The sequence below is a fragment of the Lepidochelys olivacea genome, assembly GCF_965140295.1.
Source record: "Lepidochelys olivacea isolate rLepOli2 genome assembly, chromosome: 13".
Taxonomy (NCBI): domain Eukaryota; kingdom Metazoa; phylum Chordata; order Testudines; family Cheloniidae; genus Lepidochelys; species Lepidochelys olivacea.
The window spans coordinates 23,947,405-23,973,913 of record NC_140423.1 but is presented as its reverse complement, the minus strand read 5'-3'; the positions used below and the strand labels follow the sequence as shown (position 1 = coordinate 23,973,913).

Genomic DNA, 26,509 nt, shown 5'->3' with positions numbered 1-26,509 from the left:
AGTAGCGGCCAGCACGTCCCTTGGCCCGCGCCGCTTTCCCTGAACAAGTGGTGCCCCTAGTTTGAGAACCACTGCGCTACACTATCCCTGTCACAGGAATAGGCACCTATTTGAAGAGATATCTGAGCCATTAGCAGTTATCTTCATACCCCTCTCATGGAAGACAGGAGAGATTCCAAAGGACTGGAAAAAGGCAAATATAGCATCAATCTATAAAAAGGGGGGGAAAGACAACCTGAGGAATTACAGACCAGTCATCTTAACTTCAGTACCTGGAAAGAATGGACCAAATAATCTGCAAACACCTAGAAGATAATAAGGTGATAAGTAACAGTCAGCATGGATTTCTCAGGAGCAAATCATGTCAAACCAACTTAATAGCTTTCTTTGACAGGGTAACAAGTGTTGTGGATGGGGGAAAGCAGTAGATGTGGTATATCTTGACTTTAGTAAGGCTTTTGATACTGTCTCACCTGACTGTCTCATAAACAAACTAAGGAAATACAACCTAGATGGAGCTACTATAAGGAGGGTGCATAACTAGTTGGGAAATCATTCCCAGAGAGTAGTTATCAGTGGTTCACAGTCAAGCTGGAAGGGTGTATCAAGTGGGGTCCCGCAGGGATTGGTTCTGGGTCCAGTTCTGTTCAATATCTTCATCAGATATTTAGATAATGGCATAGAGAGTACACTTATAAAGTTTGTGGACGATACCAAGCTGGGAGAGGTTACAACTGCTTTGGAGGATAGGATTAAAATTCAAACTGATCTGGACAAACTGGAGAAATGGTCTGAAATAAACAGAATGAAATTCAATATGGACAAATGCCAAGTACTCCATTTAGGAAGGAACAATCAGTTGCACACATACAAAATGGGAAATGACTGCCTAAAGGGGAGTACTGCAGAAAGGGATCTGGGGGTCATAGTGGATCACAACCTAAATATGAGTCAATAGTGTAACACTGTTGCAAAAAACCCAAACATCATTCTGGGATGCAAGACACAAGACGTAATTCTTTTGCTCTACTTCGTGCTGATATGGTCTCAACTGGAGTATTGTTTCCAGTTTTGTGTGCCACATGTCAGGAAAGATGTGGACAAATTGGAGAATTTCCAGAAGAGAGCAACAAAAATAATTAAAGGTCTAAAAAACATAACCTGTGAGGAAAGACTGAAACAACTGTGTTTGTTTAGTCTGGAGAAGAGAAGACTGAGGTGGGACATGATAACAGTTTTCAAGTACATAGCAGGTTATTACAAGGAGGAGGGAGAAAAATTGTTCTTGTTAACTCTGAGGATAGGACAAGAAGCAATGGCTTAAAGTAGGGAAAACTTCCTAACTGCCAGGGTGATTAAACACTGGAATAAATTGCCCCAGGGAGGTTGTGGCATCTCTGTCATTGGAGATTTTTAAGATCAGGTTAGACAAACACTTGTAAGGAATGGTCTAGTGCCTTGAGTGCAGGGAACTAGACTAGAAGACTTCTTGAGGTCCCATCCAGTCCTACACTTCTATGATTCTATCTCTGCTAATGATTCAAGACCAGGACCCCTCCTCCAGAGATCAGGTGGGTCTTGTGAGAGAGAGTTAGGCAAGCTCCTAACACCACAAAATAGGAGTAGGAGATGTTAGTGATGACGCCCATGTCATAATTTGTAGTGGTTACAGCACTTAACTGAGATACATGAGACCCTGGTTCCATTCCCCCGCTCTCTGCCAAGTGGTTAGGGCAGCCAATTGAAAACTGGGAGATCCAGGGCCCAGTCTCTGTTCTCCAATAATTCTTAAATTGTGTACCCAAAGTGGCCCAGCTTCAATAGGAGAGACAAAGGGAAGCCTACATCAGAACATCCTATAGCTCTGTGGTCAGAGCCCTCTCCTGAGAGGTTGGAGACCCCTGATCAATCCTCTCCCCTGCTCTTCCTGTGGGGAGAATTGAACTTGAGTCACCCACATCCCACAAGTGCTCCAACCACTGGGCTAAAAGCTAGAGACTGGGCAGCACCATCCAGGTTTTAAGGTGACGGCCTCCTCTGACAGCCAGATTTTGAATGGAACCTATCTGGGAGACAACCTCTGAGCACACTGACCACATCAGGTCTTGGTGTGACTTAGGCAGAAGAACACATATCCTCCTCTGGTTCATGAATAGCTCTGGGGCTTAGATTGGAGCTAATCATCTGGACCGCAAGAGTAAGGCAGCAGTGCGCATACCCAGAGGCAGAAACATAAGCAATGAGGGAACTTTTATCCTGAAAATTTAGGTACTAAACATGTTTAGGCACCTACAGGATTTGGCAGGAGTTTTGTAAACTGCAGTGTAGCCTAAAACTGGGATTGAAGTGCCTAAATCTGGGGTTTAGGCTCTTAAATACCTTTGTGAATCTGGGCCATTGAGACTAAATTCTTGTGTCAGACTCTGCCTTTAGCATGCACTGTCAGCTTTATTAAACAGGCAATGCTGTATTTCCTTCTTATCAGCAGAATTTACAGCAAGATTCTGAAGTGTTTTAGTGGCAAAGGGACATCTTTGCTGTGGAAGGAAAGCAGAAAAAAATAGCTATTGATTATGTCTTCAGCATGCAGGTGTATGTGCACAAGCTAAAGTGTAATTTACCAAGATGATATTCTTTTCAGCATGGGTCTCCATGATCTGATTTGGAGACTATTTTGATACGATTGAACATATCTGTTGAGTTTAGACACATACACACACAGATGAACAAAGATGGACAGTTGTTTATACTAAAGAACCATCTCTAGTCACATAGGACAGGCTGCCATCCTGGAATTGTAAACCTGGGACTAATGAGTGGAATGAGTATAGAGGGTTCGGATGAGTCCCTGACTAACTACAGCTTAAAGTACTGATAATATAGGAAACACCTGTTTGCATAAAATGTCATTCCAACTCTTCTACAGTGAGAAATTTGCTCCTCTGTGACAATAAGTAAATATTTGCTCTGTATTGCCAGCTGGATCAGGAGAAAGCTACAAATTGCCTGGATGAGCCTTACATAGACAACAACTGAGAAGACTGGCAGAAGGTGCATATCAGGGGTTCAAATGCACAGCACTAATTAGAACCAACACCTACTTGGAAACAGTATCAGGACAGAAATAAGAATACAGCATACACTAGATGCAAAACCATCTTTTACCATATGTGATTTGCACCAGGTGTTGCAAAGTTCACATATTTAACTCCCCCATTCCTGATTTATTTGGAGGTGGGGAAAGGGAACCACTGTTTGTTCAGTAGCAGGGGAGAGAAAATGAGTGAGTGTACAGGGGTAGGGGGAAACATGAAGGAAGGAAAAGGTCTTGCATGCAGACATAATGTGAGAGAATGTTTGGGAAGTGAATTAGAATAATGGATGGAATCTCAGCCAGGGCCGTGTGTGTGTGTAAGTGTGAAACTCTCAATCAACACAAAGTAAATCACTACATGCAACTCTGGAGCATGTTCAGAAATATATACCAGCATTTCAATATATCCCACATTGGGTAGGGCCCTAATGACAGAGGGTCAGCAGTATTATCTGAACTGCCATACTATGGCTTCAATCCCACCCAAAAAAAAAAAAAATCCATAAACCTAGACTCTTACTCCCAGGCAGAGTTCTATGAGCTGCCATGGGATGGATTTTGCCCAGGAACAAGAATCCATGCTTGTGGATTCTTTTGCAGGAGAGCATGTTATAAGTGCAAAAATCAACATGCACTATAGAAATGAGACCAGTAAGAACAACATAACAGAACTGGAAAGACCTACTGCATGTACTAGGTTAACAAATGATCAGTCTGAAGAAAAGTGAACCAAATGTTTCATAGATTATAAAACCAGAAGGGACCACTGTGATCACCTAGTCTGACCTGTATAACGCAGCACATAGGACTTCCCTGAAATAATTTCTGTTTGAACTACTGTATATCTTTTCTAAAAACATCCAATCTTGATTTAAAAATTGCCACTGAAGGAGAATCCACCACAATCCTCACTAATTGTTCCAATGGTTAATTACCCTGCCTGTTAAGAATTTGCACCTTATTTCCAGTTTGAATTTGTCTAGCTTCAACTTCCAGCTACTGGATCTTGGTATATCTTTTTCTGGTAGATTAAAGAGCCCTCAATTATCAATTTTTCATTACTCAAGTAGATACTTATAAACTGTGATCAAGTTTCCCCTTCACTTTCTCTTTGTTAAACTAAACAGATTGTGCTCCTTGAGTCTGACATTGTAAGGGCAAGTTTTCCAGTCCTTTAATCATTCTCGTGGTTCTTCTCTGAATCCTCTCCAATTTATCAACATCTTCAATTGTGGACACCAGAATTGGACACTGTATTCCAGTACTGGTCACACAAGTGCCAAATACAGAGGTAACAGAACCTCCTCACGATTTCCCTGTTTATACACCCCAGGATCACATTAGCCCTCTCGGTCACAGCATTGAACTGGAAGCTCATGTTCAGCTGATTATCCCACATGAAACCCAAATCATTTTCCAGAGTCCCTGCATTCCATGCTAGAGGCTCCCATCCTGAAAGTATGGCCTGCGTTCTTTATTCCTAGATGCATAACCTTACATTTGACTATACTGAAACACATACTATTTGCTTCCACCCAGTTTACTCAGAGACCCTGATCGCTCTGTAACAGTGACTTGTCCTCTTCATTATTTTCCACTCCTCCAACCTTTGTGTCAACTGAAAAATTTATCAGCGACGATTTTATATTTTCTGCCAGGTGGTTGATAAAAATGTTAAATAGCACAGACCACAAACGGATCTCGGTGTAACCCTACTAGAAAAAACACCATCTCGATGATGATCCTCCATTTACAATTACATTTTAAGGCCAGTCGGTTAGCCAGTTTTTAATCCATTTAATGTGTGTCATGTGAACTTTATATTGGTCCGGTTCTTTTTAATCAAAATGTCATGTGGTACCATATCAAATGCCTTACAGAAGTCTAAGTATATTGCATCAACACTATTACCTTTATCAGCCAAACTTGTAATCTCATTAAAAAAAAGATATCAAGTTAGTTTGATAGGATCTATTTTTCATAAATCACATTTACTGGCATTAATTATATTACCCTCGTTTAATTCTTCATTTATCAAGTTCTTTATCGTGTGTTCCATTATTTAGCCCTGAATCAACGTCAGGCTGGCAGGCCTATTACTAACCCGATCATCTTGTTTACGCTTTTAAAATACTAGCACAACATTCACTATCTTCCAGTCTTCTCAAACTTCCCTAATGTTCCAAGAGTTATTAAAAATCAAAACACTAAGAGTCTAGAAAGCTCCTTGTCCAGCTTTTTTAAAGGCTTGGATACAAGTTATTTGGACCCACTGACTTAAAAATGTCTAACTTTAGTAATCACTGTTTAACATCTTCCTAAATTACTAGTGGGATGAACTGGTTAAAAATAAACTGATATAACCTTATACATACATTCCAGCCCATAAATGACACTTCTGCTGTATTTCCTTCTCTTGAATTTGACATCTTTCGCCTGGTTATGTAAGAAGATAAAATTAGTTAACCTATCTTCATTTTTAAAAGTAATCAGAGTGAGTGCATTTTAAAAATTCCAAATAGAAAATTCTACCAATTTCAGACTTTTTAATTTTTCAAATGAGGTACTCACTTGGACAATGATAAAATCTTTCAAACAAGTGGAACATTTTAATGATGCTCACTGATTTTTAATTAGATGGGGATATAGTTGTAGAAGTATATCTATACTATAGTATCTATAGTATAGATATACTTCTGCCCTCTTGCCCCCACCTTGTTCTCCATTAAAACCTGGGAAATCTTTGTGGGAGCCACAGACAGAAAACAGGGAAGTCAGGACTCTCAGAGGCTTTCATTAACTTGGGGGGATGGGCTTACTGTAAACTTCTCCCCAGTGCTCTGTAATATTTAAAGTACTTTGATATGATAAGAGCTGGAGTCTAGTTAACTACTATGTTAGTTCCATAAGGCAGACCATAACTCTCCTCCCATCTTGAAAAGGTCCACCATAAATGACTTGCGCTGCCCTTTCCAACAATATACTGACTAATGAAACCTGAATATGCCTTAGCATGCAGAAATAGTTACAGGAGATTTCACAATGAGAACAGCTGGTTTAATTAGGATTTCCACTTTAAGATTGTAACACGTTAAAAAAAATACACACTGTCATTTTCACTGTTTCCTTCTTTTAAAAATGAGAAGTATTTAGCTATCTTGAAATTTCATTTGTTGTTTTTACAACTTCTGTTGGACATCACCAAAACAGTTATGAGAAGTTAGGCCCTGATTCTGCAAAGACTTGCCTATGTACCTAACCTTATGTCAGTGGAGCTATTCACATGAGCCAAGTGCATCTTCATCTGCTCAGAATGTTAAATAATACTGTACATCTACAGATCCAACAAGCTGAAAATGCAGTCTTGTATTGCATAGCTTTTTCTGTGTTATTCTGGCAAGAACTAAAATTTAGACTAAAAGGTTTTAGAATTTATTATTGTTTTTATTAGATAATAAAACAATGAAATATACATCTTACCACTGGAATAACAATGAATTTCAGAAAATGCTAAAAACCTTGTTTATAAACAAGTCTGCTCAGCACACTTCCTAATAGATGTGGAAATACTTCATAAATAGCTCTTCTATCAAAATCAGGTATATCTCCTTTTGAATAATGATGATAATAATTTGGGAATAATAAATTTCATTTTTGACCATCTCTAGACACGTTTGAAACATTCGCAAAAAGAAAAGGAGTACTTGTGGCACCTTAGAGACTAACCAATTTATTAGAGCATAAGCTTTCGTGAGCTACAGCTCACTTCCTCAGATTCGTGAGCTACAGCTCACTTCATCTGAGGAAGTGAGCTGTAGCTCACGAAAGCTTATGCTCTAATAAATTGGTTAGTCTCTAAGGTGCCACAAGTACTCCTTTTCTTTTTGCGAATACAGACTAACACGGCTGTTACTCTGAAACCTGTCATTTGAAACATTGTTCGCAGATACATTATTAAATAACTATTCCACCAACACTCTCTCTCAGGCAACTACATTTAGATGAATGTCATCTAGATCTCATCTTTTCTTCCACCTTGATCCTTCAGGGACATCAGGATGATTTGTCAGTGACATTGTAATCCGTTCTGTGGCAACAGGCTGGGGAGGCCACAAACACCAGCTTGGGGCTTCAAATGACGCAGGAAGGGACAACTGCAGAGTGCAAGGGAGAAATCATCCAGAGGCAAATCCCTTCAATAGTAGCGCATAGGGAAGGAAAGTCAAAGATTCCTGGAGTGTGACTCTCCTTTCATTTATATCAATGGAACTCCATTGACTTCAGTGGGATAACTACTGATTTACACCAGTGTAAGAAAGAGTGTGATCAAGTTTATTTTCCCAGCTCTGGCATCAACTTTGTGATCACTCTGAGCTACTTGGGGCCTGATTGAAGGCCCATTGAAGCCAATCGACCGTGGTAGCTCAAGCCCTTAATCTCTGTGCCTCAATTTCTCCATCTATGAAATGGGAGTTGGGATTCCTCAGTGAGGCTTAATTCATCAATATTATGAAGTTTTTGACAGAGATGTGGGCCACAGAGATGCTTACAACCAGCTTGAGGAATACAGAAAGAACTAGTAGATTGCCTTTCGTAAAACTTTCTCCATTTTCAAATTACCCCATTGTGAAAAACTCCTTTCTACAAATAAGATTTTTTTGAATAAAGAGCTGTACAGACAAGAAGGCAGAACTCACACAGGGATGCAAAACTCTTTCTGTAATAATGAAGAGCAAGATGTTATTAGCTCGTTAGCTCATTGAAGAGGGACGAGGGGAATCTGCAACTCTGCAGCCATGTTGCTGTAGATCATAGCATAGACACTTCCCATATAAACAGAAGGGGGTTTTCTGTCCTGTAGGTAATCCACTGACCTAGCTGCATCTACACTGGGGGTTAAATGAGCTTAACTATAGCACTCAGGGGTGTAATTTTTTCACACCCTAAATGCTGTAGCTAGGTCGATCTAAATTTTAAGCATTGACCAGGCCTAAGAAGTACAACACTCACATTAAAGGAGAACTAGCGCTGCTAGGTTTCTAGTCTTCTCTGTGGCCCAGCCACTGGAGGGCAACACCATGCACACAGAAAAGCCACTACAGTATATGGAGAGCTTTGCAAGATGGTACTCAAAAAATCCAAGTGCGTCAGGAACTTATGGACTCTAGTGGACTGCTAACTGGCTGGAGACGAAATAGGGACGATATTACAAAAAAGAAAAAAGCTCTCCCTGTTGCTGTAAAATTAAAGAAACAGACACTATTTATTTAAGGCCTCCACAAAAAATAGTATTTGGTGTTTTGTGTTCTCATGCTCCATCTGCTGTTTCTGTGGCAGCATTTTAAAATCAACACCATAGTGTTCCCCAAGCAGTGAGTGTCTCAGAGTTTGGGGGAAAGGCATTAAACAAAAGGCCATGTTCATTTCAGTATCTAAAGGGAGGATGGGGGGAAGTATTCATTTGACAAAATGTAAAACAACGCAAGTCTTAAGAGAAGAAATTGGTCCTAAATGTCTTACGAACATTGGAGGGTTAAAACATAAAGCGATAAAAAATGCATTTAACAATGTCCCTTTAAATTTGGCTCATGCCTTGCCTTCTGTATTACATGTTAGAGCTTCCAAAAAGCCAATTAAAGTGTACTTTATTCTTTATAATGTTTAAAATTGGGCACTTTAAGTGTGTAAACCCTAAATGCCTCTTATTATTTGAGTGCTTTTTAATGCAGAGTTGTGCACATTAAAAATACATTTGAAAATGAAAGAGGCTTTTAGATTTCAGCTGTCTTTGGAAAAATGAAAGAAACACACCCATAAGCAGGAAATTGGACAGCAGGGTTTGTCGCTTTCCTCCAGGTAAGTGTGTTGCCTGAAAAACAAATTCACAAAATCCGCGTTTTAAAGATCATGTGATTTTCCCCTTCACCCTTTTTTTTTTAAATAGTTGAAAAAATTCTTAGAAGTAGGACTTTAAGAGCAATCTTTAATTTCTAACTTATTTTATTAAACTTCTATTTCATTCTAACTTATTTATTCATTATTAACAGGAGGTATTTTTACACACAGAAAAAAAACAAAGTGTAATCAGTATACAGGAATCAGTTAAAGTAAATTTAAATTTGTGTTTTAAATGACCAGACAGAATCCCTTTAATTCATCCCTCAAATTCATCATTAAAGGTGGTTTTATTTTGAACCATCTTGCAGATAAATTAGTTTAAAAAAATTCAGAAGCTTCCCAAAGGCTACACCTGAATTCCTAGCCCACCATACATTGCCTGAGAAAACTGAAACACACTGTAGTGCGGATCATCTGGGCAGCCATTCCACTCCTCTACTACAGCCTGTAAGCAGAGGCAACCAAAGTGCATAGTATCTTCTGTATGCAGAGATTAGCATCAACGATCCATACAGTTCACGGACCCCATCGCACTACCACCACGACTTTCCTGGCACACTCCACCTCCACCAATTCCAACTCTTCAGGATGTGGGGGTGAGGGGAGGGTGTCTACAGAATGTCTCTTTCACATCACATCACTCCCCTCTCTACTCCCCCACCTCTGAAGTCACGGCTCCTCGGCTGCACCCCTGGGATTAATTTCACCCCTAAAGTGGTAATTTGTTCACCAGGGTTACATCCTTCACCTAGTATAAACACAGCCAGTAGTTCAGAAACACTCCTTCCAGAACACCATGTAAAGAGATACTCAGGGCTCACTGGGTTCTTTGCCAGATAAAACATGAGGGCAGGTGACTAAAGTAGGGGCCCAAGTATCAGAGGGATTGCCGTGTTAATCTGTAACTACAAAAGCAATGAGGAGTCCGGTGGCACCTTAAAGACTAGCAGATTTATTCGGGTATAAGCTTTCGTGGGTAAAAAACTTGACTTCTTCAGATGCATGGAGTGAAAATTACAGATGCAGGCATAAATATACGGACACATGAAGAGCAGGGCAACAGGAATTATCCTGTGTATTCGTTTGAGTTCATAAAAACCTGCAACAGTGTGGAGTGGGGAGGGGCAGCAGGAGAAAGCTGCCATGAAAAACTTCTTCCCCTTCATCCACAGCAAATCCACCGTTAAACTGCCTTGGGTAGTGAGTCCAGATAATCGATGACCAAACTCAGACACCACTCACTTTGAATAATCATCATCATACTTCATGGCCCCTCCTCCCCCAATAACTCAATTTGGAATGGCCTCACTACAGCGGCAGTGTAACAGAAGAGACAGAAGCACCTACGCCCAACACTGCAGCTGTCATGCAGGAAAAGGACATGAAAACCTACTGCCGCATGCGAGTCAGACCGCATCCCCTTGTGTTGAAGATACACTCCTTATGGCCAGGTCAACTCATCTATCAGACAAGGCAGGGACTTGAAGTATTTCTTGCTATTTATCCACCAGACTTCCATTCCTGGGAAATGTTACTGAGAAAGTGATGACAAACCAATTCAAACAGTATCTCAGGTTTTAACATAATAATGATGCCTACCCAGTTAGATTAGATCAGGGGCGGGCATACTTTTTGGCCTGAGGGCTGCATCTGGTTTCAGAAATTGTATGGAGGGCCGGTTAGGGGAGGCTGTTCCACCCCAGCCAGTGGCCCAGCCCCCACCCCCTACCCTCTGTCCCCTGACCGCCCCAGACCTCCTGCCCCTAACTGCCCCTCACCACCCCATCCAACCCCCCCTCCTTCCTGACTGCCCCCCTGGGGACCCCTGCCCCGTCCAACCACCCCTTCTCCCTGACCGCGCCCGGACCTCCTGCCCCTAACTGCCCCCCCCACCCCTAACTGCCCCCCATCGCCCCATCCAACCCCCCCTCTGCTTCCCAACTGCCCCCCAGGACCCCTGCCCCATCCACCCCCCCCGGTCCCTGACCAATCCCAGAACCCCCGCCCCTAACTGCCCCCCGCCGCCCCATCCAACCCCTCCTCTCCTTCCTGATTGCCCCCCCGGGGACCCCTGCCCCATCCAACCACCCCTTCTCCCTGACCGCCCCAGGAACCCCTGCCCCATTCAATCCTGTTCCCCGCCCTCTGACCGCCCCAACCTCTATCCACACCCCTGGCCCCTGACCACCCCCCAAACTCCTCTGCCCTCTATCCAACCCCCTTCTCCTGCTCCCTGCCCCCTTACCGCGCTGCCTGGAGCACTGGTGGCTGGCGGCACGGCACGGCACAGCAGCCATGCCGCCCAGCTGGAGCAGCCATGCACCGCACAGCTCAGGGCACCGGGGCAGGCTGGGCTCTGCAGCTGCGCCGCCCCAGGAGCTCACAGCCCCGCCGCCCGGAGCACTGTGCTGGAGGCGCAGTGAGTGGAGGCCGTGGGGGAGGGGAAACAGCAGGGGCGGGGCCAGGGGCTAGCCTCCTGGACCTGGAGCTCAGGAGCCAGGCAGAACGGTTCCGTGGTCCGGATGCGGCCCATGGGCCGTAGTTTGCCCACCTCTGGATTAGAGCAATTGATCTTTAATGAAACTTTGAGGCAGTGGTAGCACTGGCATATTCTTTATCAACTCAGGAGTGACACTTTGAAAAAAAGTTAATGATTTTGCTTAAAAATTCTGACATTTGTTGGACAATCCTACAGGGTTTGTTTGTTGCTTTGTTTGTTTTTTTGAGGGGGGGTTGGGTCCTGGGGTTCTTGGTTTGTTCGTTTTTGTTTTTAAATAAAGGTGACCAAAGTGAAAATTCTGATGAGACAGACATGGTCAGCACAGTGTGTAAAGGAGACTGTGATGTCTAATATTCATGGATTTGCTTTCCCGTGTAGTATGATAACCAGTAAAAGTTGACTTTCTTACTCATTTTTTCTTTAATTATAAATGACAAATGTATCCATGAAAAAGCAGAGCTAGAAACTTCTACGTGGCCCTCTCCTTTCAATCCCTAACCTCCTATCCATCGTCTGCACTGATACAAAGGACTTGGATACATCACTCATTACCTCCAAACAGAGACATACAGGAAAGTCTTTCATCAGCAGCAAATCAACTTACCTGTCACTGAAGTAAATGTCATTTCTGAAATATCACTTCCTAAATAATACTTTGCATTGTGCCTTCCATCCAAGGATCTCAAAGCACAAGTCAAACATTAAGTTAGCCACACCGCTTTTTCTTGCCATGATAGGGATGTTCTCTCCCCATGCTTATGGATCAGGGGCACCATATGTTCAGAGGTTCTCAAGTACTCCTAGGGGCACATGTCTCATTTCAAATTTATTTATCCTTCCGATTTATTCATAGTAACGTATTTATCGTTAATGCTGAGCACACACAGGGGGAGAGTCTCAGCTGGTGTAAACTGGTGTAGTTCTCATTCTGACAATAGAACTACATCGATTTACACCAGCTGAGGTTGGGCCAAGGAGAACTAAACACAGGAAAGCCCTTTCATACTTACTCTTTGAAACAGGTTATACCATAGAGACAGCTAGCAGAGCAGACCACTTGGAATTATTTTTGCCCATGAACAAAACCAAGACATCTACAATACAAAGTCCTTTTAAATTAGTACCTGAAAGAAACTAATCCAAAAAGCACCAAAACACAACAGAAAACCTAGACAGTTAGTAAAGATCCATTGGACATTCAAGGTCAGAAGCCACAGAATATGCCATTTTTTTTTATTAACTTCTCTACATTTTCTTTTATCCTCTTAGTAAAAACTACCTCTTGTACTGGAAGGATGTGTGGAATAAATCCCCCCAAGCCATGTGCCTCAAAATACACCTGAGTCTCCTAATATAAAGCCCATCAGGCTATTTTGCTATATTAAATTCTATAGGGCTTTTCCATAAGGGCAGGACCACTGTAAGTAAAGGAGGAAAAGACTTGATTGTCTCTATCCTTCAAGCCGAAGTGCATAGTATTTTAGGCATACTTGGACTGAAGTGTAATTTTAAAATAATCTGTAGTAATTATTTCCATATCAACTCCTTAGGTAGAACTCCCATTTTAAGAACTACTGAGTTAGGTATTTATGATTGGTCGGCAAACAAGAGATACTGTTTCCTTAGCCTGTGTAGTTCTATTACATTGGGGAAGGAGGCAGAACATAGGGAACAAAGGGAGAGGGCATTAGGGGCAGGGGAATGAAATGATGGCCCTGGGAGAGACAAGATCCTGTTTATGCAGATCCATTGAGCTCAGTGAGAGCTTTTCCTGTGTAAATCCTAAAGGATTGGGTCCATAAGTATGTTTGTGCCTTGTAATTTATAGAAAATAGAGAAAGAAACTCTTCCTTGAGTTGCTCCCGGGTGAAAGTTCAATGCTTAACTCATGCTTAGCAAAACACATACCTAGCATTATCCTCTCCAGTCTCCTACTGGTAGTTAAGCTTTTCATGGTAGCATAAAGCAACATCATCTTGGAAGATCATCTCATCTGACAACTCATCTGACACTCCCAAAAAAATAACAGAAGCAATAATAATAATATGGTAATAAAGGATGAAGTTTTACAAAAGATGCCACTTAACTGAAGACTAAACAGACACCATGCAATTTGAGTAAATTGCTTTTAGCAGGGGACTGCGTGACAATTGAGAAGAAGCATCTGGGCTCCTTCTGTTTAAAAATAAATAAATAAAAATACTATTCTATAAATCATGAGCCATATCTTCAGCCAGCATAAACTGTTGACTTCAGTTGTGCCAATTTTCAACAGCTGAGGATCCAGTCCTATATACATTTTATTTTCAGGGCCACATTAATGAGAATATATACTAGGTTGAGAACTACAAAAGAGTGCTGCATATACAAAGTGAGAAATTCTGCCTTCAAACTGGTGCCATTGCCTGTTCAATGCCCCCTTCTCCCCCTCTCCCCCGCCCCCCAAAAAAGGTTTTTGCATGAGAGCACAAAACACAAAGAGTTTGTCTGATTACCACCTGGATGTGTGCAAGAAACTCCAGATAACAATCATGATGCATATTTCACTAGATAACGAGAAAGGGAAATCAGATCCCTAATTAGAATTCCTGTCTGTTTACACATGGAACAACCTATATAATTTAAAGTGCCACATATGCAAAATTTCCCCATTAAGTCACAGTTTCAAGTTAGAATTGAGCCCATTGCAGAAACTTGGGCCTGATTCTCTTATCACTGGCATCCATGTAAACAAGGAGTAAACACACTCCCTTGGAGTCAGTGGAGCTAGTGGAAGGAAGAGGAGAATCAGGCCCTTTTTAGGGCTAGTCTCCACTGGCAACTTTAACGTGGCTTATGTAGTCACGGCACAGTGCTGGGAGAGAGCCTTTCCAGTGCTCTAAAAACCCACCTCCATGAGGAGCACGGCTCCCAGCGCTGGGGCACTGTCTACACTGGCGTGTTACAGTGCTGAAACTTGCTGCATGCAGTGGGTGTTTTTTCACACCCCGAGCAAGAAAGTTGCAGCGCTGTAAAGTGCCAGTGTAGACAAGCCCTTAGATCCAGACATGGATTCAAATTTTTTGCAGTATTTGTATCTGTGGCTTTGGTACAAACCCCTTCCTAATTTAAGAATTACAGTTCATTGGCCCAATTCTCAGCTGGTGTAAATCTGCGTAACGTTACGGAAGTGAATGGAACGATGCTAATTTGCACAAGCTGAGCAACTAGAGCCAGACTGCAGGATTTTCTTTTACTAGTTTATGAAATATCAAAAAGGAGTGTTGGGGGAGGTGTGGAAGGAAGGCGCACATCCTCAGATACTACATTCCAGCTAGTTTTCCTCACACTGAGGGCTTGTCTACACTACTGCACAGGGTTGATCTAAGATGCGCAACTTCAGCTACGTGAACAGCCTAGCTGAAGTCGATGTACTTAGATCTACTTACCGCGGTGTCTTCACTGTGGTAAGTCGACAGCTGACGCTCTCCTGTCGACTCCTCTCGCACTCCTCACTCTGGTGGAGTACCAGAGTTGACGGGAGAGCGCTCAGCGGTCAATTTATCGCTTCTATACTAGACGCGATAGATTGACCCCCGCTGGATCGATTGCTGCCTGCTGATCCGGCGGGTAGTGTAGACAAGCCATAAGAATACAGGGCTAACAGCCTTGAATAGGCACAGAAAAGGTCACCCATATGTTCAGCTTTCTGGAATGCAAATTGAAGACAGCACTCGGGAGCTAATAGCCAAGGCATGTAAAGAAAGACCAAAAAGGACAATCATCTTCTGTCCAGACAGTATAAAAGCAGAGACTAGGCAGGTTCTCTTCTCCCAAAGGAGTTCACAAAACCAATAGTTAGGAACACATTGTTTATTTCCACAGTGAGAGCCCCCAGTGCCTTCATGAAAGGTGTCCTGCTAATTACTTACCAGCTTGCTGCTCAGCACATAATGCTAAATTCGAACCATGCTACAGAAAGCCATATAATTAAACATTTTAACAAAATAAATAGAAACAGCTTGATGTGGAAATGAATAAATAGATCTCATGCTAATAAATAAAAATCAAACCCTGTGTGTGAGGAAAACTAGAAACTGCTTATCCTGGTAGAAAAATTCCTAAGACTTAAATTCACTGTTAACAAAATTCCTCGAGAAAACAAGCAGACAAAAAAGCTATCATGACAGCCTCACTCTAACATTAAAAATAACTGTATTTATGCAGGCTAAGATAAGAGATCAAATCTCATACTTCAGGGCATGAGCTCATCTCCTGCTGGAGTCAGGATAAAGGAATTTTCTTGCCATATGCATCTCACTGCTCAATTGGTTAGAGGCATTCTGGTCATGCTATGCCTTACTCTGGAGTTAGCTGGTACTGACCACTGTTGGAAACAAATATCAGACTTTATGGAGCAATGATCTGCTTCAGTATAGCAAATTCTATGGTTTTATTCTATACACAAAAGAGTGAAGGCCTTTCCATGGCACCACAATTAGGGACTGATCCTAAGATGTGCTGTGCTCTTTCAACTTCCCTTGAATTGAACGGAGTCACAATTTGCAGGATTGGATGGCTCTTTAACATGTTCTGGTCTCAGACAGATCCTACACAGAACTTTCAGCTTGCATTTCCATCTTTCACTTGTGTCCCTCTCTGCTCCTAAACTCATTCTGTTCCATATATCACCACTTCTTGTGACTGAACCAGCCCACTGGCAAATTAACTTCTTTGTTCATTCCCTTTTCATTCTCCTTGGAGTTCACAGTTGCACATAATACACCATTTGTTCTCTCTGCTAGATTTCTCCACTTGGCACCAAGCAGACTTCTGTAGCAAACACTTACAGCACTATCTAATTCACAATAAATAGTTACTGAAAGAGGTAGCTTTTCCCCTGAAATGCAGCTAGATGTGGCAACTGACTACTACTTGTTCCCTTGCAGAGAAACTGGACAGATATTTGGCAGTGTCCTTTTAAAAATCAGAATTGAACTATTAAACTGAAAAGTTTAACTGGCCATAAATTGCAGCAGGATCTTGTATTTTTTCATAGTAGTTTGGATATGTGAATTTTATGAGCTGAGAGAGGTGAAAAGATAGAGGGAAAGAGAGAAGAAGAGAGCACCAGATCAAATGCACCATTCTCAAGATTCCATCAGAACATGCTCCAGGGCACATAGCATATCTGATCATAAAAGCTGCCACTTTACTTCCAGAGGATGTGTCACCTGTTTGGTAATAGAATGCACACTGCTTCCCACTTGTAACAAGGCAAAGAGAAGATATGAGGATCAGGAAAAGTTTATTACCTGTTTGGTCAATTTTGTCACTGATGGGGAAAAGCATCCTCTGATATTTAAAGGGACTAAGCCCCAAGGATATGTTATGGTTGAAGCCCCTTGCTTTGCTAAGCGTAGCTGTCAATTCCCAGACAAAATTCAAGGATAAAAGACCAAAATGAGGAGCATAGCATTTCTGTAACTTAGCCTTATCTCTCCAGTTCACTTGCCAGAAGCTACTGGGCTGGAACAAAAGCAGAGTCTCAAGCACCAACAAAATGCAGAAGTTAATGGACAGTCACTAGAGTGGTTGCCATCCCCACAGGCTTAGCACAATCCAAGGCATCAGATAATGCTCAGACAACATCCTGCCATACATAACAGGTCACCTGCTATGCCCGCTCTCTCTGGGGGCCTCTTGCTGTCAAAAGAATACCGGCAAAGAACAGTTTTGTGTCATTATACTGTGCAGTCTTCTACTTCAAGTGTTTCAGCAAGAGAGCAAGCCTAAGCACAAACAAAAGATGTTCGGAGGCCCCTAATCTTATGTAAATTAAAGAAATAACGCTCCCTTACCCCAAAATTTATCAACAAATAGGAAAGAAAAAGAAACCCAGATAATAAGTTCCACTCACTAGCATGCATTAAAAAAAATGAGGTTTGAAAAAAAATCAGATTCTGTTGAATAGGAGCCTATTTTACAATTATCTACTCTTAAGGGTGTGTATATAGTGAGAGAGCGAGCAAGCAAGATGGGGAACAGGTAACTGCAGTAAGTAGCCCCATTAATTCTGATTACAGTATAATGTTCAAAAGGAGATTTTAGGCTAATACACTTATGTCTCAGCTGCAGAGAGTTCCATCTAAAATCATTTAATATGATACTTATAATCTCTTTTGCCTAGTGGTTATTTACAGCAAATACTTCAGGCTTTTATGTGCATGTGTGAAAAATCAAATATTAATTATATCAATATAGGGATCCTAAATCTTATATTTTAGCACCAACTCTACATATCCAATTTTTTTCCATTAAATTTTAAAGATACACCATCCACTTGAAAGATAATTCTCCTATCCGAAGCTCTTTTTAAACCCATTATTGTTACAATTCATGCCTAATGAGTAACAGAGTTTAGAGAAAAATAATTCTGTTTTCCCAGTTTGTTCCTTTTTTGTGCACTTGTTAGTTCTCTCTACAGCCAGTTCCATGAATTCATTACAGTCATTTTTACTTGTGTGTGACAGCAATCATGGAAAAGAAAAATATTTTTATAAAATATGAAAATGTAGTTCCAAACTCTCAAAAGTTGGCAAAGTGACTCTGCAAGAGTCAGCAAGGGACCCCCCCACCCCAGTGTATTCTGGTGTTTTTTTTTTTCCTCCCTCCTTCTGAAGCATCAGAGATGTCCATAGCTGGAGATGGGACACTGGATGGGACACTGGCCAGGGCTCTGAGGTGTTCCTGAGCATTCTGTCTCCCAGTGCTGGCTGGCTGGTATATGCTCACATGCTCAGGCTCCACTTTATCACCACATGTGGGGTCAGGAAGGAATTTTACCCCATATCAGATTGACAGTGACCTTGGGGGGCAGGTTTCACCTTTCTCTGGGGCAAGGGGTGCAGGGTCACTTTCCAGAATCATCTGGGTCTTAATCACTTCACTGCCATTACAGTGGCCTCAGGCACTGGTGCACCTCAGTCCCTCTTATTCTCTGCCTGTGGAATCACAATAGTTTAGTCTCCTGAAGGCTGTAACATGTTGGTCTAATATAAGTTGCTGGGTTTAGTTTGCAGGCGTTGCGTGGTGTTGGTGGCCTGGGATACACAAGAGATCAGACTAGGTGATGTGATGGTCCCTTCTGGCTTTAATTTCTGAGATTCAAAGGCATGAGCAGTATCTGACACTACTTCTAACTTTTGAACATCGCTATTTCACGGCAGTAGTTTGCCTCTAAATTCCACCTGCCCATACACACAGGTGAAGTATCCCCCTGCCCCTTCCCTCTGTATTCAATACACACACATACCAAACTTGACAACTTTTTTTGAAATAATATTTCAACAATAATAGGTCAAGACTAACTGCCATTTCCTTAGACTCTCGATCTATGCCATTGTTTCAGTCTCCAGGAGCTAACCCCTCACATCCTCCAGCTGGATATACCCAGTCTCCGTATCTGCTGAATACAGAGGAATTTGGATGTGACCCCTTTAACATTTCTTTTATTAATTTATCTTATCAAAAGAATTGAAAGCCCCTATATCCTGTTTCACAGACTGACCCTGTGAAGGATCACGACAGCAGAGTGTCTCATTTTGAGGGCCCTACCACATTCATGGCCATGAAAAATGCATCACGGACTGTGAAATCTCGTCTCCCCACATGAAATCTGGTTTTTTGTGTACTTTTACCCTATACTATGCAGATTTCACAGGAGAGACCAGAATTTTTTCAAACTGGGGGTCCTGTCCCCACAAGCAGTTTCAGGAGGGGTTGCAGTATTGCCACCCTTACTTCTGTGCTGCCTTCAGAGCTGGGTGGCCAGAGGGCGGCAGCTGTTGGCCGGGTGCCCAGCTCTGAAGGCAGTGCCTTGCCAGCAGCAGTGCAGAGGTAAGAGTGGCAATGCCATACCATGCCACCCTTATTTCTGTGCGTCTGCCTTCAGAGATGGGCAGCTGGAGTGTGGCGGCTACTGACTGAGGGCCCAGCTCTGCAGGTAGCAGTGCAGAAGTAAGGGTGGCAATACCGTACCATGCTATCTTTACTTCTGCACAGCTGCTGGCAGCCACTCTGCCTTCAGAGCTGGGATCCCAGCCAGCAGCCACTGCTCTCTACCTGCCCAGCTCTGGAGGCAGCGCCGTTGCCGGCAGCAGCGCAGAAGTAAGGGTAGCAGTACCGCACCCCACCTCTATAATAATCTTGCAGTCTCCCCATCCCCACGACTCCTTTTTGGGTCAAGACCCCTACAATTACAACACCATGAAATTTCAGATTTAAAATGCTGAAATCATGAAATTTATGATTTTTTAAATCCTACGACCGTGAAATTGACCAAAATGGACCGTGAATTTGGTAGGCCCTACTCATTTTGGGGCTTGGGGCTTTTTTTTTCTTCCCTCTCTTGATTTTAGCATCTGAATCTCACTTAGTCTTATAAATTTAGCGTTGTCTTCATATTAATCTGAATTTAAAATCCACTCCATCTGTAATAGCTCTCTTGGCTGGAAAACTAAACAGGCATAAGTTTCCATTCCCCCACCCCATCCCCCAGTAAAATTTAAAAGAAGCATAGAAGAGTTTGAGGCATATGGCTTTTTCCAGCCTGTAAAGAGTCAGTAAAAAACCATACAGAGACTTAATTTATTTTGAATATAATTTAGACTGATCAAATGCAGCTGCAGGCCTAAGAATGGTGCCCTGCAGAAAACCAGCCATCATATCAGTGGTATAAGAAACCTTTTTGTATGGGTACATACTGATTGGGAAAGTTTAGATAAGATATTATCCACTTTAATAAAATCCCTTTATGGTTATTTAAAGCAGGACATTTCATAATCAGTTTTTGATAGGGGATTTATTTTATCAAAAACCTTTCTGAAGTCCATGAAAACAGCTTTCCCTCATTCTGATCAATAATGTGACAAACCATGGATGATTTTGATAAGAATTGTTTTATGGTGCAGTAACTTTCTAAACTCGTGCTAAGATAGTCTCGGTCACGCTTCAGTTGGATGCAAGGCCTGCGGTAAAGAAAGTTAGATAATTGTAACTTTGAAAGTTATTTTCCATAGCTGCACATGAAGAGGGAGGGAAGAGTGATTCAGTGGTCTAGATACAAGACTGGGAGCCTGAGTTCTAAAGCTGGCTCTGAGCAGGACACTGAAAATCAGGCTATAAGATATTGCCCAAACCAGAGGCAATAAGCACCTGAAACCACCTCCTGTTGGCTTCGGCAGGACTTCTGGGTAACTCTGAAAAATGTTGTGTCTCAGTTTCCCTATCTTTGTAGAAGAATGCCTATATCAAAGGGGTACTGGAGATTATTTCACAGGATACCATCGAACCAAGTCACCTTTCTGAAAATTGTGAATCGACTATACTTACAACCACCACCTGTGGTTTCTGCAACAAATATATTAGTGATCGTTTTTTGGTTTGTATGGTGCGCTTGGAAACCAGTTCTGTCGTCAGTTTTGCTGTTTGTGCTGTATAGTCATTTAGGACCTGACCACAAAAGAGCTATTTACAGGAACAAAGCCACATACATGTGTAAACGCGTGCTGTTTTTCCGTTGTTGAAATAGCCTTGCAAACAGGGGAGCAGAACACACACTCGCACAAGTCAGTATTGACTAAAAAGATGCACCATCTTTCATTAGCCAGTTTAAAAAAAGAAATCAGATTTATGGCGTCACTTTCTTCTTTGTTCAGAACAGTCTTGAAGGATTATTACTGTGTAAGTCAGATGTGATTATCCTCGTCATAAGATATTTGAAGAGGCTGCACCACCCTGTATGAAAATCGGGAATACAATTTAAATTTTCCAGTCTATTATCTAAGTTACCATTATGAGGATATTATATAAAATCTGCAGATATTGGCTAAGCATCTTTCCTTCCTCCTTAGAGGCAACATTTAGTTCATTAGAATCTCTCCAACCTGGTGCTTTCAACAAACTATAAATGTCATCACTATCAATCTCAACAACCTCTGTATGACAATTAACATTAACGCAGTGACCTTCTCCACCGGTAGATTTCATTAGTAAATTACAACTGAAAAAAAAATAGAGCAACATTGGTTAGCCAAATGATTATCTACATCATCATTCATGATTTTAGTCAATGCCATATGAAGTAAAGGAAAACCAAGTTATCTGGGGCACAGTACAAGAGATCATTAGGAGCAGCACTAGTGCCCCTTCCTGCTCCTCCAGTGAAGTAAGCTTTAATTTAAAGCAAGTGTTCTTTACAGAGATGACATGCACAAGTTTGCAGATTCTGGTTTTTGTTGCTCCTGCAAAAGTGTGATTGCACCTGTTGTTTAAGACACTTAATTTGTGCAAGTTTTTATTTGCAAATACAAATCAGGAAATTAAGGGCAAACCAAACCCTGCCATGGCACAATTGCAGTTCCTGCATTGGAGACTTATAGAGAATGTTTCCTTCAGTAGCCCCTGGAAGGCATAAACTACTGCAAAAGGGAGCAGTGAGGAAGCAGGACTGAGTTGTCCATTTCCCTCTCTCCACCATCATGTGGAGTTGGCTGGACACAGGGGCTCATGCTGTACCTTGTAAGGACTGGTGTAGTATGTGCACTCCCTCTGTGAGGCTCAGGAGCTTGAGGAATTATGCCTCCTTGGGAGTATTGCAGTTCCACAGTAATTTTCAGGGCTGTGACTGAAAACAAGAACTGAGCCCTGAGTGTACAGTTATCTGTATGCAGAAATCTGGGTTCACCAGGTCCCAATCAGGCTCCAAATCTCAAACTTTGACCTTCACCATTACCGGTTTAACACTAGTTCCCATCTTAGCCCCTTAAGACAATCAATCAGACAGTGATTTGTGCTGAAGGCTAGAGAATCTGACAGTGATTCTAGTATTCGGAGAGTTACAGGAAGGCAAGAGGATGAGCACAGTGGCACTTGCTGAAATACTGAGTGTGTTGGCATGCTGGCATCAGTATCCTTGTTCTTTCCCTCTGTGTGCAACAAATGTGGAAAACCCTCCAACCATCTGCCAGCTCCTGCCTATCTGACAGATATCAGGCAACATCAAACACCTGTATGCCAGATCTGCACAGTTTGTATGAATGTCACTGCTGATTTGTCTCAAGAAAACACTGCATGCCAAGTGCTTTCCTTGCCCATTTCAAAGAGAACAGACTGTAGTTAGGAAGCTTCCCTTTTCTTCATGCTGCACGCAACTCCCTACTCTTCCCCATTTGGAGAAGGAAGGAGGGTTGATGTGGGTTCTCATGCTGTGGCAGTGTGTGATGAATACTAATGCATCAAGACTTAATCCAACTATAGGAAAACATTTGGCCAAACGTAGTTACTGCTGAAAATACTTTAAACCCCCTTGCAGACATCAGGTTGGTTGGTTTAATTCATAAACATGGATATTTGGAATCAGATATTTTGCACGAACTCACTAAAGTCTACTTGCTATATTATCCTAGTGAAAGGAAGAGAGATACATCCTCTAATCAACTTATTTCCTTTGTTTTAACTATGGCAAGTGACATCTAGAAATCTGCAGATGAAATGTGATCCAAACCTTGAGAAGAAAGCAGTATGGAAGGAAGGATCTTACAGTGGGATGCCTAACCCACTCCATTGTCGGGCAAGAAGCCTGATTTCCCTTGGCAGGTGACAAATACACAACATATTCAGAACACCAAGAACAGGTTCATCTTTCACCAGGAAAGTTAAAATGATTGCAGAACTGGTCTTCTCCACCCCTTTCTTCAAAATTCCTCCATGCAAATATGAAGGAACAAAACAAGATATCCTGCAACATTCAGCGAGCAATAAATGCTGCAGCAGGTAAAGAGAAGAGTTATTCAGCCTCCTTGAATGGAGGACAAAAACATACCTGTCCCACACTTTCTAACACTTGCCATTCATGCTATTGATTTGTTGGAACTTTTTATTAAGGCAAAGTTACAACAAAACATTATACAATACTTCATGGTACACTGTTTATTCAGGATCAGGTTAATAGTCAAAGAACCTGGCTAAAGATTCTGACTTGTTGGCTGGGTAGTTGGTGAGAAAGCTTTTCAATTACATGGACAGTCCATATTTTCTGATAGCACAATTCCATACGAGGAAAGGTCAGATTTTTCCAATAATGTGCAATATAAAGTCTAGCTGCTAACTATAAACAAATAAATTAGTTGTATGTTCATTCAGATCTGTGCACATCAGGAAGTTTTACGGTGGAGTCCCCATGAATTTAAAGTCTGATTTCATTCTGTAAGTCAAAAGCCCTCGTTGATAAATTCAGCTGTGCATAAAATTTCAGGCAGAGCAAAACTAGCCATATGGGTATCAGTGGGTGAATACTTGCACTGTTTTGAAGAAAAAATGAGTCTGGGGAGGAAATTGAAACAAAACAAAACAAAGACATTTTGAAAGAATCACAGAATTATATATTGCAAAAATATTTCTGAAGTTTGTACAAAGCTTTCTGTTTTGTGGCTGACTGCAAAAGTTACCTAAGAGGAAAAGTACGTATTTACTATGCGCTTAAGAGAAGGAAATATTGATAAAGGGCTTGTGTTAGGGTCAATGTGACCATCAGAGAACTAGTTTGAAAGATTATCATTGGCTTGTCGTCTTCTTATCTTCTTGGGTTTCCCACTTCTGTAGTGAGTGGGAATGCATTGTAGATGTCTAAACAGCTGCCTATGCCTTTTAAAAGCATGCCACCTGAACAGAAGAATGAATGAAAGAAAACAAACATACCACAATCCATATCCTGAATTCAAAGAGCGCTCCATACAATACAGCTACATCAAAAGAGGGGTGGGAGTACTTGGGTTATTGGGTCAGTAACTCATTGGTGCATAGAAATAAGAATAGAGCTAGATACTGCTTGCACTGTAATGCAGCCTTGTTCAGCTTCCAATCACAAAACATTTAAACCAAAACCACGGTGCTGTTTATAAAGCATAATATACCCCTACCTGCACATTTTGTTCTTGTTGTGAGTGGAGGCCCAGGTGGCCCTGTGCCCCCTTCACCAGGGCGGGTGAGGAGCACTCTGATCTCATACTCCACATCGGGGTCCAGGTGCCACAGTTTGTAATTTGGGGAGTCTACGATGTGTGTTTCTGCCCAGTTCCCAGTGGTTGTCCGGTACTCCACCTCCTTCAGTATTATAGGCCCATCTCCAATGATAGAATTGGCGTTGGGTTTGATCCACAGATAGGTGGCACCGACAGCCAGCAGTTCAGGGGGCGCAATGGGCGTCGGAGGTTCTGCAAGCAACAAAAAATTAGAAGATGCTTGTGAAATGTGTTAATAGTGCTTAACTTGATTGGTAACAACAGCATGTTCAGCAGAAAGGCTGGTCCAAACTCTGCTCTGTTACACAGGTGCACTTCTCCTGGATATGTACCGGACAGTACCTTACATGAGACTGAATTCCATGGAATTGAGGATAATTTGGCTTAATATATTTATTTCTAACTGGGTGCTATAACAGACTCCAGGAGGTAGAAAGTCTGACTCTTTATGGAAAATGAGGAGCCACATAATATGAAAGAAAAATAAGTTTTATCTATTTAGAAATACCGTCACGAAATAAGCTCCTGACCTTAGCCCATCCCACGTACTCATCACAAAATAGATAACTTTATCCTCACCCATCTCCTGAGTAATTTACCATAAAGTGATTATTAAAATAAAATACAGTATCTTGAAAAGGTGAACGTTGTTCCCACAGTTACTTCCTACTCTAAGAGGAGGAAATGCAGTGTAGCAAAGGGCACTGTATAGCTGTGAGCAAAGACCATGTTTTTATCGGTGACCACTGTATTTAGGGAATTCAAAATGCCATTTTAATAAAAGGCTGTAGTTTTAAAATAGGATACATTTTTAGACCAAATTAGTTGACAGTGTCTCTAAAAATACAATTGAAAATGTATTTAAATGCCTGAAGGGTCTTTGCTTGTTTAATAGTAACACAAACAGAATGCTGATGAAGTTCAATGTAACTACATTACAGCTATGGTGGAGCTAAAAGAGAAACTAAGACAGTGAATTAACAGACTCCATGGTGTTCAAGAGCAAAATATGTTTAACTTCATGAGTGATGGCACTAAAGCCAAGTCTGCGTGAGACTTGAAGACTGCCTCGAAGAAGTCTGAGAAGCATTATCAGGAGGCAGGAACCAGACGGGTTCAGATACCTCTGTGATAAAAAGGAGAGCAAGTCAGCAAGACGGCTCTCCAGCACCCTCTGATGAAATCCTCAAAAAGTCTACAGGGGCCTGGCATCCTGCCTCATTTTTTGGTATTATCCCTGTACACATAACACTGGCATATTGGAAGCCACATGAATACCATATGCCTTGTGGTTTTGAAAACCTGAACTGAAATGTGCAAGATTCTGAGCGATTTCTTTAATCACATCTGGTCTGTTTTCCACCCCTTTAATTTGGTTTGCCCTCAGCCCAGAGGACACAGAAATTCTCTTTGCTTGTGAAACGAAGGAGACAGACACAGCAGACACCCTTTCTCTTAAGGAAAGAAGTCCTACAGAAGTTAATGACACAGAGCCTTTTAAGTTTTAGAAATAGATTTCTGCAAGAGTTACTCTAAAAACCCTTTTGAATTGAATAGAATGATAAGCTTTCCTTCTGTGATTAGTTAAAGGAATGAATGCCTTGGCTGCAAACCAGAGAGGAGCTCAAGAGATATGCATTTATATGTGCAGAACATTCCTGAAAGTGTGGAAATGCCCCACTGAACCTTAGGAAGCGCCTTAGTCCCCCATTCCATAACTTACACGGTTCATTGTAGGGGCATGGAGGTTACCCAAAGTCACAGGAGATCCCGCAGTTCGCCACTTGCAAATTTTGACGGAGAAAAAAACCCAACTCCATTGACAAGCCTTCCTAGCCAAGGAGGTTTTACTCTGAGCTTAAATTCTGTAGAGCATCAGGGCCTTAGATTAAAAGCCCTCTAGCAAGACACCAGGGCCTGCACGCACAAGAGGAGTTAGGTGCTTAAGTCTCTGTT

The 26,509-nt window shown here is 41.8% G+C and overlaps 1 protein-coding gene across 1 annotated transcript in view; it reads right to left on the bottom strand.

Annotated features, from left to right (window-relative positions):
- PTPRT (protein tyrosine phosphatase receptor type T) overlaps positions 1–26,509 on the bottom strand; it is a 740,652-nt gene that overhangs the window by 334,476 nt on the left and 379,667 nt on the right. Inside the window, exon 7 of the mRNA XM_084646178.1 lies at positions 24,452–24,745. Within this exon, the coding sequence (XP_084502304.1) occupies positions 24,452–24,745 (294 nt within the window). The remainder of the gene's footprint in view (positions 1–24,451; positions 24,746–26,509) is intronic.